The sequence below is a fragment of the Vipera ursinii genome, assembly GCF_947247035.1.
Source record: "Vipera ursinii genome assembly, chromosome: 2".
NCBI lineage: Eukaryota > Metazoa > Chordata > Lepidosauria > Squamata > Viperidae > Vipera > Vipera ursinii.
Genome location: NC_139513.1, coordinates 65851274 through 65869531, shown reverse-complemented (window position 1 = coordinate 65869531; position 18258 = coordinate 65851274). Strand labels below are relative to the sequence as shown.

General features: G+C 40.3%; 1 protein-coding gene across 1 annotated transcript in view; it reads left to right on the top strand.

Moving 5' to 3' along the window:
- Window positions 1-5087: 5087 nt before the first annotated feature.
- Window positions 5088-18258, top strand: part of LOC310634821 (inter-alpha-trypsin inhibitor heavy chain H3-like) — a gene marked incomplete at its 5' end in the record, with an annotated part of 32894 nt that continues 19723 nt past the window's right edge. The window contains 8 exons of the mRNA XM_083353357.1: window positions 5088-5180; window positions 6256-6276; window positions 7020-7186; window positions 7693-7797; window positions 7997-8159; window positions 8393-8503; window positions 14398-14523; window positions 14629-14745. Coding sequence (XP_083209483.1) covers window positions 5088-5180; window positions 6256-6276; window positions 7020-7186; window positions 7693-7797; window positions 7997-8159; window positions 8393-8503; window positions 14398-14523; window positions 14629-14745 — 903 coding nt within the window. The remainder of the gene's footprint in view (window positions 5181-6255; window positions 6277-7019; window positions 7187-7692; window positions 7798-7996; window positions 8160-8392; window positions 8504-14397; window positions 14524-14628; window positions 14746-18258) is intronic.

The following is an 18258-nucleotide window of genomic DNA, read 5'->3' as shown; positions in this document are numbered from 1 at the left end:
ACCTCGGGGTGCCATAGAGAGCACTACTTCCAGAACGTACAAAAGAAAGACGTCCTTCTATTTTCTATGGCAGTGTTACCGATGCTTGGGCGACCATTTTGGACACGGGCAAGTTTTCTTCGGCGCATGCGTTCAATCCTGTTACCTACACTATTTTACTGCTTGTCAGCCATTTTAGTTCTGGGCATTCTGGCTAGAGTTTTGAAATTGCGGGCATTTAAGCCGCCTGAGTTGTGGGCGATCTTGCTTGTTGCATTGGTAGGTTCGTGAGTGATGTTGGACGGCTAGAGAGACAGCTCAGTGGAAAGACCAGGCATAAAGTATCATGGCCCTCCATGTATTGTTCATAATTTGCAATGGGCAAATTCATGATGTGAATTCTGTTTCATGGAAAGCTATTTATTATATATTACAAACATAATAGTTAAGGAGAACAGAACTGATTCTCTGGATGTTGTTGACATATGCAGCTATGACAATCAGAATGGTCAATTTATGATGCAACACCACATTAACTGGTGACCTAAAGAGCCACTGCTGCTGCACAGTAAACCTGAGCCATAGTTTTTATTTTACAGCAGACCTGTCCTATAGGCTCAAATAGTTCTCATTCCAGGATATCACATAATCAAAAAATTTTCATATTTACTTGAAGTCTCTCTGGATTGAAGTCAGTGTACATCTTGCTCCTAAAAAAGAATTCCAATATGGATTTGTTGGAATTAATATTAGGGGGTTTTGGCTCTTGGTCTTGGCTCAGATACATCTTGTTGTGTAGTTGGTTCTTTACAGGCACTGAGCGAAACAGGAGGTTCAAACAGCAACAGGCTTTATTGAAGGTCAGAACATAACAAGCAACCTAGGAGCTACTGCACAGCTATTTATATGGTTGGCCGATAGGCAGCGACCAATAGGTTTAAAGCAGCAGTTTCCCGCCCCAAACCTTACTTAACCAGCTGAAGACAGCCAGTCTAGGCCTGCCTAGCAACCGTTACAAAACATACACGTGAATCCAGTCATTAGCAAAGAGTTCAACATAAGCAAGCACTTACAGCATATAAGGCTAATATATTACACCCCTTCTCCCTGAATAGCACACACATTCATTTGGTTACAAAATCTTGTAGGTACTTGGGGGGGTGTCTTTGTGCTCGTTCAGAGCGTTGGGGGGTTGCTGGAAACTCCTGGTTTACCGGTTCACCTGCTGTGCTAGGTAGACCTGGGCTCTGCGGTTCGGTGGATTCAAAATGACTCGCGTCCCTTTGGCTGGCCTGTCCTGCTTGGCCCAAAACAAAGTCCGAAAATGCCACGAAATCGGCAGGGCTGCTACTTGTTGTCGGATGACTGTCCGGCTCCTATAGTACAGTCTGTGTTCCTAGGGGAAGTGCTTTTATGGCTCTGTCCCCATTCTCCTGTGCAAGAGATCTCTCAGAGCATGTAATACTGCTGGAATACTGGCTTGTGGACTCAATGTCTGTCCCTCTTGGAAATCCTGAGCCAGCGACTGCTCTGCTAGCCGCCGGCGCAGTTGATCAATATGTCAGCAAATGACTCACTCATCTTTCAGGACCACCTCGTAGGAGAGTGGTCCTGACATCTTAACAACCTTTGCTGCCATCCACAACTGCCCTTGCCTGTAGTTCTGGGTCCAAACCCGGTCCCCCACTTGTAAATTCCTAGGTGCCTTCAGATGTGCCGTGTCGGAAGCTACTCTATCGGGGTGCAGCCTGTCCAGTTTGGTTATTAGCCTCTTGCCCCAGCGAAGCTCTGTGGGGCTCTTGCCTGTAGCTGTGCAAGGTGTTGTGTGCTGGCATAACAAGAAATCGGCCAGCCTGTGGTGCCAGTCCCCTGTAGTGATGTGTTTGAGGGATTCTTTGGTTGTATGAACCATCCGTTCTGCCTGCCCGTTCGACGACAGGTGAAAGGGAGCCAATGTGGCATGCCTTATGAGGTTGGCCTTGAGAAAGGCCTGGAATTCTGATGTGGTGAACTGGGCTCCGTTGTAAGAGACTACGACATCCAGAAGCCCATGCATTGCAAACAGTGACCGCAACACCTGGATGGTCCTTGTAAGTAGTCATATTGGGAATTGCAACCACCTCCAACCATTTAGAGTGGCTATCGACCACTATTAAAAACAACTGTCCCTGAAAGGGCCCAGCAAAATCTACGTGGATTCTTGACCACTGTGTGTGCGTTTCCTCCCATCGGTGGACAGGAGCCTGCGGCATCTCTGGTCTGGACTCTTGACATGTGTAACTCCCATGTACCTGGGCCTCAATAGCTTTATCTAGCCCTGGCCACTAGCACTGATGTTGTTATCTAGTTAGGTAATGAAACGTTTGCAAAAAAAACAAGGAAGCTCAGAGAACACCAAGGACCCCTCATTTCAACCCTGAGCTACAAATATTCTCCTTCATTGGTCACCTCATTTTCTTTCTAGAGTTGCAGAATGCTGCAGAGACTAATAATTTGGACAATTTCAGCTAAGATTCAATTTTACCTTTCCAAGAAGTCTTTAACATCTATGCTGTACTTTCTAAGTTTTTTTTGTTCAAGACACAACATATCTCTTCATTCTAGCTGTTGCGTAGTGGGTTCTTATAGTCAATAACCAGACCGAACTGATGCAACATGATTTATTGCAAGGAAAACATCTGCGTGTCTTAGGTTGTTGATATTTCTTCCGGCAATCTTAATTCCAACTTTTGATTCATCTAGCCCTACCTTTCTCATGATGTGCTCTGCATATAAGTTAAATAGGCAGGGCGACTGTATACAGCCTTGCCGGACTCCTTTCCCAATTTTGAACCTATCAGTGGTTCCGTGTCCAGTTCTCACTGTTGCTTCTTGACCCGCATATAGGTTTCTCAAGAGACAAATAAGATGGTCTGCTACTCCCATCTCTTTAAGAACTTGCCACAGTTTGTTATGATCCACACAATCAAAGGCTTTAGCATAGTTAATGAAGCAGAAGTAGATGTTTTTCTGGAACTCCCTAGCTTTCTCCATGATCCAGCGTATGTTGGCAATTTGATCTCTAGTTCCTCTGCCTCTTCGAAATCCTGCCTGTACTTCTGGTAGTTCTCGATCCACATACTGCTGAAGTCTCGCTTGTAGGATTTTAAGCATGACTATGAGCATGAGAAATGAGTGCAATGGTGCGATAGTTTGAACATTCTTTGGCAATGCCTTTCTTTGGAATTGGAATGTAAACTGATCTTTTCCAATCCTGTGGCCACTGTTGAGTTTTCCAAATTTGCTGGCAAATTGAGTGTAGCACTTTTACTGCATTGTCTTTTAAGATTTTGAATAGCTCAGCTGGAATACTGTCACCTCCACTAGCTTTGTTGTTGCTCAGCTTTTCTAAGGCTCACTTCACTTCACATTCTAGGATGTCTGGCTCTAGGTCAGTGACCACCTCATTGTGATTATCTGGGACGTTAAGCTCATTCTTGTATAGTTCTTCTTTGTAGTTTTGCCACCTCTTCTTAATCTCTTCTGCCTCTGTTAGGTCCCTGCCATTTTGGTCCTTTATCATGCCCATTTTTGCATTAAACGTTCCCTTCATCTCTCCAATTTTCTTGAAAAGATCTCTGGTCCTCCCTATTATATTGTTTTGTTCTATTTCTTTGCACTGTTCATTTAATAATGCATTCTTATCTCTTCTAGCTATTCTCTGGAATTCTGCATTCAATTGGGCGTATCTTTCTTTTTCTCCCTTGCCTTTCGCTTCCCTCCTTTCCTCAGCTATTTGCAAAGCTTCCTCAGACAGCCATTTTGCTTTCTTGCATTTCTTTTTCTTTGGGATGGTTTTGGTTGCTACCTCTTGTACAATGTTGTGAACCTCTGTCCATAGTTCTTCAGGCACTCTGTCTATCAGATCTAATTCCTTAAATCTATTTGTCACCTCTACTGTATATTCAACAGGGTTAGCTTGTAAGCCGCCCTGAGTCTTCGGAGAAGGGTGGGATATAAATGGAATTAAAAAAATAAAATAAAATATGATTTAATTCATACCTGAGTGGCCTAGTGCTTTCCCCTACTTTCTTCACTTTAAGCCTAAACTTTGCAATGAGAAGCTCCTGGTCTGAGCCACAGTCAGCTCCTGGTCTTGTTTTTACTGACTGTATAGAGCTTCTCCATCTTTGGCTGCAGAGCACATAGTCAATATGATTTCTGTGTTGACTGTCTGGTGATGTCCATGTGTAGAGCCGTCTCTTGGGTTGTTGGCAAAGAGTGTTTGCTATGACCATCGTATTCTCTTGACAAAATTCTATCAGCCTGTGCCCTGCTTCATTTTGTACTCCAAGGCCAAACTTGCCTGTTATTCCGGTTATCTTTTGGCTTCCTACTTTAGCATTCCAATCCCCCATGATGATAAGGACATCATTTTTTGGTGTTAGTTCTATAAGGTGCTGTAGGGCTTCATAGAACCAGTTTGGAGGTATATTCAAATAAAAATACATAACGGTCAATATCAATACATAACACTAGGTATATTTATTTATTCACTGGATAGAGCAATTGAAACTATCTCTAAGAAAGCTATATTAAGAGAGAAATTTCTGTCTGACAGGTGCTTAAAAGTAGAAAAATGTTTTAAAACCATAATTTCATTATGTTTTATGACAATTTTCTTTAATCAGATTTTGAAAAACTAAGGAAAAAGCTTATAAAGTCTTATTCTGGTTATTCATAAGAGCAATTTACATGCATAAAAACATAATGACTTTAATTGAAATAGAAGTCTCATGTGGGAAATGTATCCAGGTGATCCAAGTGCTAGCTGAAGAAATCTCAAGATTTTTGGCCATATTGGTGAAACAGATGCGAAATATAATTTGGAATTAAATTTTAAATCTCAATGGGTGAGATTTAGGACACAATGGGTGAACCTAGGCTTGATAGATTAGAAGCTGAAATATTTTCTGGCCTTAGGCCTTAGGCTTTCATGAGGAAATTTCACCAACCATTTTCCAAAGATAAATATTTGCCATAGTTACTTCGATGTTACTCTTTGACTACAGGCAAGGTTCATACAAATAAAGGTCCTTCCAAATTGAAATTTTTATTTTTCTTCCAACATGGGGAAGCATATCCCATGTTATATTTTATTGGCCTTGATTCCTGCTCTTGTAACTTCAGATATTTTGATAAACCCGCTGAGAAACATTAAGGTATGTAGCTAAATATATCAAGTCCCCTACTTATTTCCTCAGATTTTTTTTAGCTTTAAGCAGCAACTGCAAATCCACTATCTGGATCCTTCAAGACTTCTTCAGCCTTCTGCCTGCCTGATTTGAGATATCTTTACTTACCACATACTTAATTTGGCTGCAATTCTAAACTTCACGGAAACTACTTCTCTATGAAATTTCATGCCCTGGGCTAGCTGGCTCAGACATGTTGAATTTGGATATGAAGCAGGCAAAGTTATGCTGGTCTATGACCATAATAAAGGTTTGATTAGAAGCCTTTAAGGGGTTTTGGTCCCTCACTCTGCCTGTCAGCAGCTCCTGTGACTTCTTTAATGAGCTGCTGATCGGTACCCCAAGGCGGACCCTATTGGATCCAAACTTGATTTCAATCTGCTATATATTGTGTTGTATATTTCAATTTTTTAAAAAAATATTTTTTTAAAAAAATAAACACTGAATTAAGAAATAATGAATCAAATATAACAAAGGAGTACTTCCGTCAATTTGTGTGTGATGGTGGGGTGTTTGAAACGGATGCATAGTGGTACATAAATACATACATGCATAAATACATACATGCATACATACATGCATACATACATACATGAGAGAGCTATCCACCACACCTATGTTTACACCTAACTTACCTAAAACTGAACTTAGGCAATTCCACAGACATGGGAAGGAATATGAAATAATCTTAGTACTCTGTGCCTCTGAGGAACAGTAGAACAACTCTATTAAGTAAAGATACCGTATTTATTATAGCTATAGTATGATAATTTATGGCATATTTTCCAGATGTTTATTTTTGTCTGTTCACGTAATTAATGTTTCCAGACTAGACAGGTCAGTAAGATGGTGGGGATTTGTTTGGTAAGAACTCAGCCAAGGTCATGCATGCTGATTATTATGGGAGCTCTCATTTATTGTGATGCTCTCGCTTAAAATGAAAAGAAATGTGGAATGACATACAGCTACTATGTAGCATATTTGGTAAGATACAACATCTGTTGTTTGGCAATAATTATTTCTTTTTTCACTCTATTTTTAGAAGAGAAGTGCCACTGATGTGGTAAGTAACCTTTCATTTAGAATGCTGGTCATTACGTTTCCATGCCACGTGAAATTTTATAAATATTTTATCTTAGTCGAATGCCTCTTCATTGCTGGGCTTAAATCATTTACTCAACTTGAAAGCTATATTGATTTCTTCTGAAATCAATCCTCTTCTGTTCAGGGATGTTGTAATTCTGAGCAAATGGCATATTTCATTCACTGTTGCAAAGTACCCATCATGTGCATGTGTGTGAAGGCCTCATCACCGACTTTTATGAAGGAGACAACCTCGGTCATGGATTCAGGGGTTTACAGATATCTGTTTGTGTTCCCTTTACAGAAAGAAAATAAAACGCTTTAGAAGTTTGTTCTTGTATTGTGCCTCATTACAACCCACAATGCAAGACTTGGCCTGTGAGGATCAGAGATCAAACTCTGACCCACAGATCCGACTTCATATCATTTTCTGGATATTTCTTGTATTGTGAATATGCTGAACATATATCTGGGCCTTAGGAATTCATTGTCAAAAATAATAGGAATGGAACCAGAAAATGATTGGGGTCAGGTGCAATTTATGAAACATTTTGTAAGTAAATAAAAAAATAATAATTAATTGTAATTAGCATTAAAAGAAATTGCTATTTATGGAATGTGAAGTATTGAAAGATCTTTTTGCTACCTCAAAGTGTTTAAAATAAAGATTAAAAACATCAGCAGTATATTTCTTTATAATTGTGTGACTTTTTTATTCTCTAGCACACCCAAGGCATAGAAATCTACTGGGTGAAAATTGACTGCAGTGTTACTTCAAGGTTTTCCCGTAATGTCATCACTAGTCGAGCTGTCAATCGTGCCAATGTGTCCAAGGAAGCTCGCTTTGATGTGGAGCTTCCTAAAACAGCCTTTATTTCCAACTTTACCTTGTATGTACATTATTTTATTATTTCTCTATGGTTTGGAGATCAGTCTAGCAATAATTAAGCCATTCAGATGCTATTAAACTACCATGAATCACACAGCTGCAGTTGTAGACGTCTAATCCAATTATGTGCTCAAAATAGGAAACCTAAACTAAGGTCTCCCTCACAACCTCTCCGTTCTCACCAGTCTAGATAACTGGTTCCATTACAGCATTATTCTTACCTTCATCCTTTTTAGTGTTCATCCAAAAGGGGACCATCTCTTACATAAGCTCCTATGAACTAGACTTGCTCTCTGGGTAGAGTTTTTACAAATCTGCTCTGCAATATCCGGAGAAGGTCTTCCTTCATTTTTATTCATTTATGTTTTCAGTCATACAGAGGCAGCACTCTTTCCAGCCTCTGCATTATTCCTCTCAAATAGCCCCTTTACTTGATGAACTGAAGCAAAAATAATAATAATAACATCTCTGCATATATATTCAGATATCTGATGTATCCTTCAATAGGACAATTGATGGTGTCACTTATCCTGGAGTCATAAAGGAAAAAGAAGTTGCCCAAAAACAGTATCAACAAGCAGTTTCAAGGGGTCAGACTGCAGGGCTTGTCGTGTAAGTATGTGAGGCCACACCGTATCTGTTTCATTATTTCATTTGCTGTCCTAATTATTTATTCAATAAACAGATGCTAAGTAGAGAGAGCAAATGGAAGTATTAAATGGTGGGCTATATTATTCAGCATGTGGATATGTGATCATCCTTTTATGGCTCTCTTAAATCTTATGAATCTTCCTGTGTTTAATATGTGAAGAGCTTCTGGAAGAAAAACAGAGAAATTCAGTGTTTCGGTCAACATTGCGTCATCCAGCAAAGTTACTTTTCAATTGACTTATGAAGAACTGTTGAAGCGGAAGTTTGGGAAATACGAGATGTTTATAAAAGTAAACCCAAAGCAGCTTGTCAATAAATTTGAGGTACGATCAAATGTATTGTGGTTTTATCCTGTAGTAGTTTTTGGAAAAGCTTGTGAGTTTCAGAACTCTTTCTGGGAATTTTATCTCTCCCATTAATTTAGAGAAAAATGTTTAAATAACTATGGAATTAGTTCTTTTTTAAATGCTTTATTTACAATTTACATTATTGGTAGTATATCTGATTTTTTTCTCAGTCTTGCTAACATCAATTTTTTTAAAAATCAATGTTACAGATTGAAGCAAATATCTTTGAGCCTCAAGGCATCAGTGAACTTGAAGTTGAAGGGACGTTCCTCAACAACGAACTGCTGCCAGTCGTGAAAAAGTCTTTTTCAGGAAAAAAGGTATGCCTGGTAATAGAATAATAATCTTGAAGGGTGCACAGGTAGTCCTTGCCTAATGACCAGTGGGATGGGCAATGGCAATGGGGACTGCCAGGATTTCTGCAGCTAAGTGTGTTGTGTGGCAATGGGAATCCCAGTCCCAATTATCATTGTTAACTGAGGATTAACTATGGTGAGTTGGAACATGAGGAGTATCTGCCATGATGATGGTCACCACCTTGGATGCAGATTCCCCTGATTGAAAGTAAGTACACAAGATGTCAAATGGATTCATATGCAAGAAGAGAGAATCACAATGGTGACATGCCTTATCCAGAAGAGAAGAAAAGAAAGAATGAGCCCTTGAATATATTCCTTAAAAGTGATCTGTTTGCTTCATAGAACTCAGCTGATGGGTTATTTTGTCCCAGTCAAGGATCTAAGTGAGACATGGCACAGGGCAACCACAATCAAAGATACAGGCACAGAATTATTTGAGGATACTTCACAAAAGTAAAAGTAGCTCCCAAGCATTTCCCTATATCAGGAATAGGCAATATTTTCCTAGAATAGCTAAAGAGCTGCACTTACAAAAGAATAGGTGGGTCAGAATGAAAAAAAAATAAGCAGGGCTCAAAAACAGTAGGTGAGGCTGAACCCAAATAACAATACTGAATATATTTAAGCCTTATCACATCTAGTTTTCACACTTTCAAAGTGTTTCTATTTTGTTTAAGTTGTGGGAGGTAGCTTATGCCCAATACCGTGTTTCCCTGAAAATATGCACTGCCCCCAAAATAAGCCCAGGGGTGAGCGTGGCCAGCAAAAGCAGTGGTAAGTGCATGGGTGCTGACGGTGTCCAGAAGCAGCTGCAGCTTGCCTGGTAAGTCCAGCAGAGGGGTGGGGGAGGACGGTGATCTGGATGCACCATGCACTTTTCGGAGAGATGACAGAGACTGGAAGTTTTGTCTGGTTGAAAATGGGGCAGTTGGAAACGGAGGGATTTGCTCCCTTTCCAACTGCCCCATTTTCAAGCAGACAAAGCTTCCCATCCCTGTTAACAGCAACAGCAGATTCTCTTCCCCTTGGGACGGAGCGCTCCACCACCACCGCTGCTTTCCCCTCTGAACTGTGAGGCAGCTTTGAGGCAGCACCTATCCCCTTTAAGGCAGTGGCAAAGATGGAGCTTGGGAGACAACAGCAGGGCGCAGCCCAGGCATGGCCCATCAGCAGCAGCAAAGCAACAGCAGAATTCCCCTGGGATGGCCTCATCGGCATCTGCTGCAAACTAGTAGTATTTACCGGGAACAGGGCTCAGTCTAGGTGCTTAGTATTAAGGGTAAATAATGGTAATTTGCAGTGGGTAGTGGCAAGGCTGTCCTGGGGGGTTCTGCTGCTGCTGGGTCATGCCTGGGCTATGCCCTGCCACTGCCTACCAAGCTCCACCTTTGCAGCTCTGAGGGGGAAGCCGCGATGGCGGCAGAGAGCTCCATCCCAGAGGGGAAGTCTGCTGTTGCTGTTGACAGAGACTGGAACCTTCGCATCTGGGCGGTGGTGGGGAAAGCTGTCCAGCTCTGCGGCCACAGAGAAATGTGATGGAGTGGGAAAGCAGGAGCTGGTAATTGTAACTCCTACACTGAAAGTAAGCCCTAGTGCTTATTTCAGAGCCCAAAAGAAAGTGAGACTGGGTCTTACTTTCAGGGAAACACGGTAGAAAGACTGTGCACACAGAGAAACAGTAAAGTCAGTGTCCATTTCCTGTTCTTGCATCTGATGTATAGACCAGGGCTTTTCAACCAGTGGTACGGGTATCACTTGTGGTATATTGGCACCTGGCAGATGGTACGCGACCATCCTAGAAAAGTAGTGGGGAGGGGAAGATGGCTGGAGCTGCAGGGCTGTCAGGGCTCAGCGGAAGCATCAGGATCAGCGTCAGGCTCCAGCTGGAGCTTGGTGCTGATCCTGGCGCTTCTGAGCCCAGAAGAAGCGCCGATCAGCTGGAATGTTGCAGCATCTCCAGGGTCTTGTGATTTACATTCAGATGCTTGGCAACTGATTCATATTTATGATAATCAGAGTTTCCCAGGGTCATGTGAAGTGACCAAAACCTGCTGCAACCACCCAGCAGATGGGGGAGGAGTAAAAACCAAACACCCTCCCCACCCTACCCCTGCTGCCAATCCTCAACAGAAATACTCACAACAATGAAAACCTCGGACAAGAGGAAGAGCACCGCTGGGTGGGCAGGCAGGTGTCTTGCTCGGCTGTGACTTGGGGGACACGTTTTTCAGTGCCATTGTAACTTCAAACAGTCAGTGAGCGAACTGGTGTAAGTTGAGGACTACCTGTACGTCATCACTTTTTTCCTTTTTTTGACACCTTGCTAGGCGACTGGTGGTACTCTGATGTTGCCATATCCTAAAAGTGGTACAATGGGTGAAAAGATTGAAAAGCCCTGGTATAGACAAGATTCAAGTCTGGTTCTTTAAAAAAACATGTGATTCAGTGTTTCATTCCAAGCTTGTTCAAGTGTTTCATTTGATTCTTCTTGTTTGAATCCTGGACACTCTTTTTTTTCAGATTCTGAATCATGATGGCTTTTACATTTTTATGCCTTCCTTCATATAGGAAAGTTGTCTTTACGGTACATATAGGTTTTGAACAATATTTGTCTTGAAGCTGCTCTGAGTCCTTTGAGATTGAGACATATAATAAGCTAAATAAAATTAGTAAAGGGTATTATTATTAAAATGTGTTTCACCGCTGGTACAAAGATTCCATTGTAATCTTTGTCATGTTTTGGGGAGTATCTGTTGGCAACCTATTTTGTCTTGTAGAATTAGACACTGTATTGCCTTCTTCATCACACTAATTGTGAAAACTAATTTGTTTCCAAAGAACTTTCTCTCTTTTGTTATCTTTGTGAAAGTCTGTGTTTTCTTGTAAAAAAGTTCAGCAGCATGTAGCCATTTGCCTTCCCTCCAGCGTGGGTGCCTTGTGGAAAAATCTAGTACATCATCCTCCCTGGCTAGAAGAGAAATCATTTAGAAGGCAAATTGCCTTGTTGAGTTGAGTATCTTATCTGTGGTTGCGTCTCTCCAGTGGCCTTTGTGCCTATGCTATCACTTCCACTTCTTCTTTATTACAAAGGTTCACAATTCCTTCTTGCTATGAAAGCTACACTATTGCTTTTCCTCTTGGCATTTCTACATGAAATCTCAGTATTCAGTCTTTGTCTTCATCAAAATATGCCATGCTGTCTATTTTAATAGAATGCAGGGAATTATGTATCCTTGTGTCATTTTAATATCTTCATATCTTAAGCATATTACATTGCCGAAGTGAAAGAGGGCCCTCCTTCTTTTGACTTGGTTTTGTACAAATAAAACCCTGGAAGTTAGTATGAATAGATTTTTTTATTGAAGATCATAAAACAATACCTAACGGCTGTGAAAGGAAAAAGGAAAAAAATATATATTGATAATTCTTTTATAAGTGGTTTATATCAATTATATATTAGACTTGAGCTTGCTAACATATACTTTTTGCTGCCATTGACCTTCAGTAGGAAATGAGGACAGTTCATGTTTGGCACACATTTTTCATATAAACAGAATATGGAAACTAAAAGAGGAATTGACCCTTGCTGATGGGTAAAACTTCTGCAATGACACATGTAGGAACGGTGGGGAGGAAAGTACTGGTTAGGATAAGGACAAGGAGGAACAGGAAACTCGCTCAGTAGCCAGGGCAAAAGAACAAGAACAGGGAAATAACCAAGTGGTCAGTTTCAGGAAAAGGGAACTAGCAAAGGTGCTGTCCGGAAAGCCATGTGTTGATGGTTTTAACAATAAAAGGGAAATGGGATGGTTGTTGGGTGGTTCCAGAAGTCAGGGGTTGTCATAGTAGTAAGGTATAAAGCCTGCCTCAGAGGTGAGAGCATTGCCATTTGGCCATTAAGCTGTCATGCTCAGTGCTTTCACTCCCATCCTGAGCAGGACTGCCACGCTAAGGTGGATGGGATGGGCGAGGTAGGCCTGGTCCCCCTCTACCATTTTGGAGCCAGGGATGAGTGATGGTGAACGGGTCTGCTGTTGTTGTGCGCCGCTGGATTGGCTTTCTTTAAGCTTTGCCCCGCAGATCACCTGCCTGGATGCAGCTGCCTCCTCGTCCTCTGCCAACTCTCCTGTGGCTTGCGCCGCGACCGGGTGGCACAAGCCTCCCCCGCCACCTCCCTCCACCAGTCCTTTGTCACCTGTCTCACAGAGAATGGAGAACACAGCAGCTGTGTGCAGGGATGCAGAGCAGAGAACAGCATTTCTTGCTGCCCTGCATTGCCCCACGTCTCCCTTCTCCCTTCTGGAAATGGCAGCCCCGTTTCCTGCTGCTTCTCCTCCCGGCACAGCTCCTCCCTCTTCCCGAAAGAATTTCTTTGCTAACCTGATTTCCAGTTCTGGCGTGTTTCTCTTCTGCTGCAGGGAAACGGAGTTTGTGGGACTAAAAAAAGTTCAGTCAGACCTTCCAACTCCTTGTGAGATCTTTTTTTTCCCCTCCACAAGAAGTTAGAAGGTCTGACTGGACTTTTTTTTAGTTCCACAAATTCCATTGAAAAAAGGTGCGTTCTATGACCAAAAAAAAGCCCTGGTCACGGTTAATGACTGCTTGTGCATTTGGCCCTCATTGCAATGGGTTTGAACCTAAGTAATGTACTGAAGGTCTGTTTCAAATTTCAATAAACCTCTGGATCCTAAAGTGAGACTTTTGTTGTGTGTTGTCTCCTGTTTCATTTGAACAAGTTTTTCCCCTGACACAGCCTAGAACTGGTATGGTGTATCCAGCATTATGGAAAAAGTAATGAATAAAATCAATGAAGAAGGAGGAATTTAAAGTAATAAATATCACCATGAAAATATGACGAATGAATGAAATAATCTTGAGTGTATAAGTATGGTCCATAAGAGGCAATGCAGAGTAAGATATGCAGAGTAAGTCTTCTTAGACAAGAAAAGGAGATAAAAACGCAAATGTTCCACTGCTAGCTTTTCTTGCATTTATTGTTCCTAAAAATGCAGAAAGCTGGTACATACAATGTGGGCTCTTCCAATATTTAATAATTAAAAATATACCACAGCTGAAGTTTGAAAGCAACTCGTGGCTCATCCCATTCTAAATATTCCTCTAAAAAATTCCCAAGGTTTCCTTCCTCAGAAATTTTACATGTATAAAAAGTGTATCAATAGCTACTAGTTACAGGGACGCGGTGGCTCAGTGGGTTAGGACGCTGAGCTTGTCGATCAGAAGGTCGGCAGTTTGGCGGGTCGAATCCCGAGTGCCGCGTAACAGAGTGAGCGCCTGTTACTTGTCCCAGCTTCTGCCAACCTAGCAGTTCGAAAGCACGTAAAAATGCAAGTAGAAAAATAGGGACCACTACGGTGGGAAGGTAACAGAGTTCTGTGCGCCTTTGGCGTTTAGTCATGCCGGCCACATGACCACGGAGATGTCCTCGGACAAGCGCTGGCTCTTCGGCTATGAAACGGAGATGAGCACCGGCCCCTAGAGTTGGAAACGACTAGCACGCATGTGCAGGGGAACCTTTACCTTTACCTTTACAATCTGTTTATTACCGGTACTTCAAATATTGAAGATTTTAAGTTGTTGTAATAAGTATACCCATGCACTACTTATAAGCTTATTGTAGGGCTCTAGTTCATTATTATAAAGCGTGAATACAGGACAGGATAGGCTTCTAGATTGATAAAGCATGTTTGGAAGTAATATTTGAATATAAATTGCAGAAGATGTACTGAGAAATATTACGGTTCATTATCCTGGATCACTGAATGAAAGCAAAACTTCTGCAGAATCTTCTTTCTTCATTTGCTGAAATCTAAGATGAAGATTTCTTCTTTTTAAAGGCCCATGTATCATTCAGTCCTACTATTGAACAACAACGAACCTGTGACAATTGTACAACTACTCTGCTACAAGGAGATTTTGTCATTAAGTATGATGTGAACAGAGATTCTCCTAATAATTTACAGGTAAAATCTAGTTGTTTGACATTTAAACTAATATACCAGTACAAAAACAAATCTAAACAAAAAACCGTACCACAAATTAATGCTACCTTTATTAATGTTTTTTAGGTAGTAAATGGATACTTTGTACACTTTTTTGCACCAAAAAACCTTGAACGTTTACCTAAGAATGTTGCCTTTGTAATAGATACCAGTGGTTCCATGTCTGGACAGAAAATTCAGCAAGTAAGTGAACAACACAAATTCTTGTAATACGGTATTGCTAGAAGGATGATAAATTGTACAGCAGATAAAATCAGGTCCCACAATCTTTTACTCCAAATTATTTCTGTTTTGCAAGATTTACCCATATAGTAAAACATGTAGCATAGTAAACTTGAAATTATTTAATGATGTAATTGAACTCTACTGCTTCATCCTTAACTTTTAGCTAACCCTTCTTTTTGATGTGTTGATTTAGGCCAGGGGTCCCTGGCTGCGGCCTGTTCAGAACGGGGCTGTGCAGGTGGTGGGCAAGCGTGTACATGTGCATGAAGCTCTACTCACCCGAGCTGTGGGTGTTTGCGCTCATGCATGAAGCAGCAACCACTTCTGCTCATGCATGAAGCTCCACTCATACAAATAAGAGCTGTGCACGTTCATACGTGCGCACCTGCCACTCACGCAGAACCATCACCTGTCTTCCCCCTACCCCCACCAGACCGCCAAGCTGGAAAGGTTGGGGGATCACTGATTTAGGCCATATGTTTATTTATTTATTATAAAGATTTTATTAATTTTCTCTTAAATACATATATTATTTTTTCAACCAACGTGCTGTCTGGGTTTAAAAGCGCTAATACATATTCAGTTCCTAATCCTTCATTCTTTCCTCTAGCCATTGATAAAATAAATCCCAAGTTTGATAATATTCTGTTTCTTCTTTATCTTTCAATCTCATAGTTAATCTGTCCTTCTCTGCGCATTCCAGTATTTTTTTATTATTTCTTCTTCTGGTGGTAGTCCTTCATTTTTCCAATATTGCGCAAAGATTATTGTTGCTGCTGTTGTGATGTGTAAAATCAAATATAGGCTTTGTTTGTTAGTCTTTTCTGCCATTATACCTAATAAAAAAAGTTCAGGTTTAAAATCAACATGTTCTCCCAATATTGTTTCTAACAAGTTTCTAACAAGTTCTCTCAAGGAGAGAAGCAACCTAGAACTAAGGAGAAACTTCCTGACAGTTAGAACAATTAACCAGTGGAACAACCTGCCTCCAGAGGTGGTGAATGCTCCAACACTGGAGGTTTTTAAGAAGAGACTGGCCAGCCACTTGTCTGAAATGGTATAGGGTTTCCTGCCTGAGCAGGGGGTTGGACTAGATGACCTCCAAGGTCCCTTCCAACTTATTATTATTATTATTATTATTATTATTATTATTATTATTATTATTATTATTAATCAAGCATGTATCTTTTTCCAATAAGCCTTTGCTTTGCCACATGTCCACCAAACATGATAATACGTGCCTGAGTTATGCTTACATTTCCAGCATCTATCTGACATATTTTTAAACATTTTTGCTAATCTTGCTGGTGGCAAGTGCCATCTATAAAACATTTTATATAAATTTTCTTTATACGAAGTTGACATTGTCAATTTATAATATCTCTCCCATAGCGTTTGCAACTTTTCTAGTTCTATATTATAACCAAAGTTTTTTTTTGCCCATCTTATCATTGTTTCTTTAACTTGTTCACTTTCCATTTCCAGAATTAACAAAAAATTATTTTGTTGTTGTTGTTGTTAGTTGCGAAGTCGTGTCTGACCCATCGTGACCCCATGGGCAATGTTCCTCCAGGCCTTCCTGTCCTCTACCATCTTCTAGAGTCCATTTAGGCTCATGCCTACTGCTTCAGTGACTCCATCCAGCCACTTTATTCTCTGTCGTCACCTTCTTCTCTTGCCCTCAATCTTTCCCAGCATTAGGCTCTTCTCCAGTGAGTCCTTCCTTCTCATTAGGTGACCAAAGTATTTGAGTTTCAACTTCAGGATCTGGCCTTCTAAAGAGCAGTCAGGGTTGATCTCCTCTAGGACTGACCGGTTTGATCACCTTGCAGTCCAAGGGACTCGGAGTCTTCTCCAGCACCATAGTTCAAAGGCCTCAATTCTTTGGCGCTCAGCCTTTCTTATGGTCCAACAAAAAAAAATCCCCTTCATGGATTACTGCCTTGTCATGGTGAAGGGGCTTGCGTAATTCAATGAAGCTATGAGCTATGCCGTGCAGGGCTACCCAAGACGGAGAGGTCATAGCAGAGAGTTGTGACAAAACGTGATCCACTGGAGAAGGAAATGGCAACCCACTCCAGTATATTTGCCATGAAAACCCCATGTATAGTACCAAAAGACAAAAATATATATAAAATCCATACAATTTCAGGTCTTTTTCATATCTATTTTGCATCTGTAAATGCCCACCACGACAGGTTGATACACTGATTTTTCAGTTCTTGTTTAGATTTTAAATTCCCATCAATATTTAGAATATCTCTATATGTCCAAATATTTTCAAAGTCTACCAAGTTTGGATGTAAAATTGCTTCCATCGTTGATAACCATCCTGGAATTTTTAAATATATTTTAGTTTTAATTTTTCCCCATACTATTAACAAATCATTTCTTGTATAGTGATTTTGGAAATATTTATGAACTCTGTTTTTCCCATACCATAAGAAAGCGTGCCATCCCAATTGTAAGTCATACCCCTCCAAATATAACAACCTTTTATTTCTAAGAGTTATCCATTCTTTCATCCATGTTAAAACAGATGCTTGATAATACAAGGCCCATTCTGGTAACCCAAAACTGCGATTTTCCTTAGTGTCTTGTAACATTTTCATCTTAATTCTAGCTTTCTTTCCTTGCCAGACAAAATTCAAAATTAATGAGTTTAGGTATTGGAAGAATTTTTTCTCAAGTTTTATTGGAATTGTTTGAAATAAAAATAGAATCTTCGGCAATACATTCATTTTCACTATAGCAATTCTTCCTAATATTGACAATTGCAGATTCTTCCATCTTTCCAAGTCCAGTTTTATTCGTTTCAATAATTTTATATAATTATCTTCTTTTATTGTTGAGCATTTGGCCAATAGATATATACCCAAATATTTAACCTTTTTCACTATCTGTTTCTCTGTTTTTCTGACATTTGTTTTTTTCTGTTTATCTGTGAGATTCTTAACTATTACCTTGGTTTTTTCTCTGTTTTTAATCCTGCCATTTCTCCATACTGTTCTATCTTTCCCCATAACTTAGGAATCATCTCCAAATGTTCTTCTAGGATAAATACTAGATCATCAGCAAATGCTTGTAATTTATATGATTCACCTTTTATCTCCAGCTCTTTAATTTCTGTATCTTGTCTAATATTTCTATTTAAAATTTCCAAAGTAAAAATAAATAGCAATGGGGATAGTGGACATCCTTGCCTTGTGCATTTTCTTATCTCAAAGCTCTTGGTACAGTCTCTGTTCACAATCACTTTGGCTTTCTGTTTGTTATATATTGTTTTTATCATTTTTATAAAGTTCTGTCCAAAGTCCATTATTTGTAGTTGCTGAGCCATAAATTGCCAGGAACCGTTGTCAAATGCCTTTTGGATGTCTAAAAAAATTAGTGCTAATTGTTTCCCTGGGTGTAGTTCATAGTATTCTAATATCTCCATTATCACTCTTAAGTTGTTTTTAATTTGTCTCT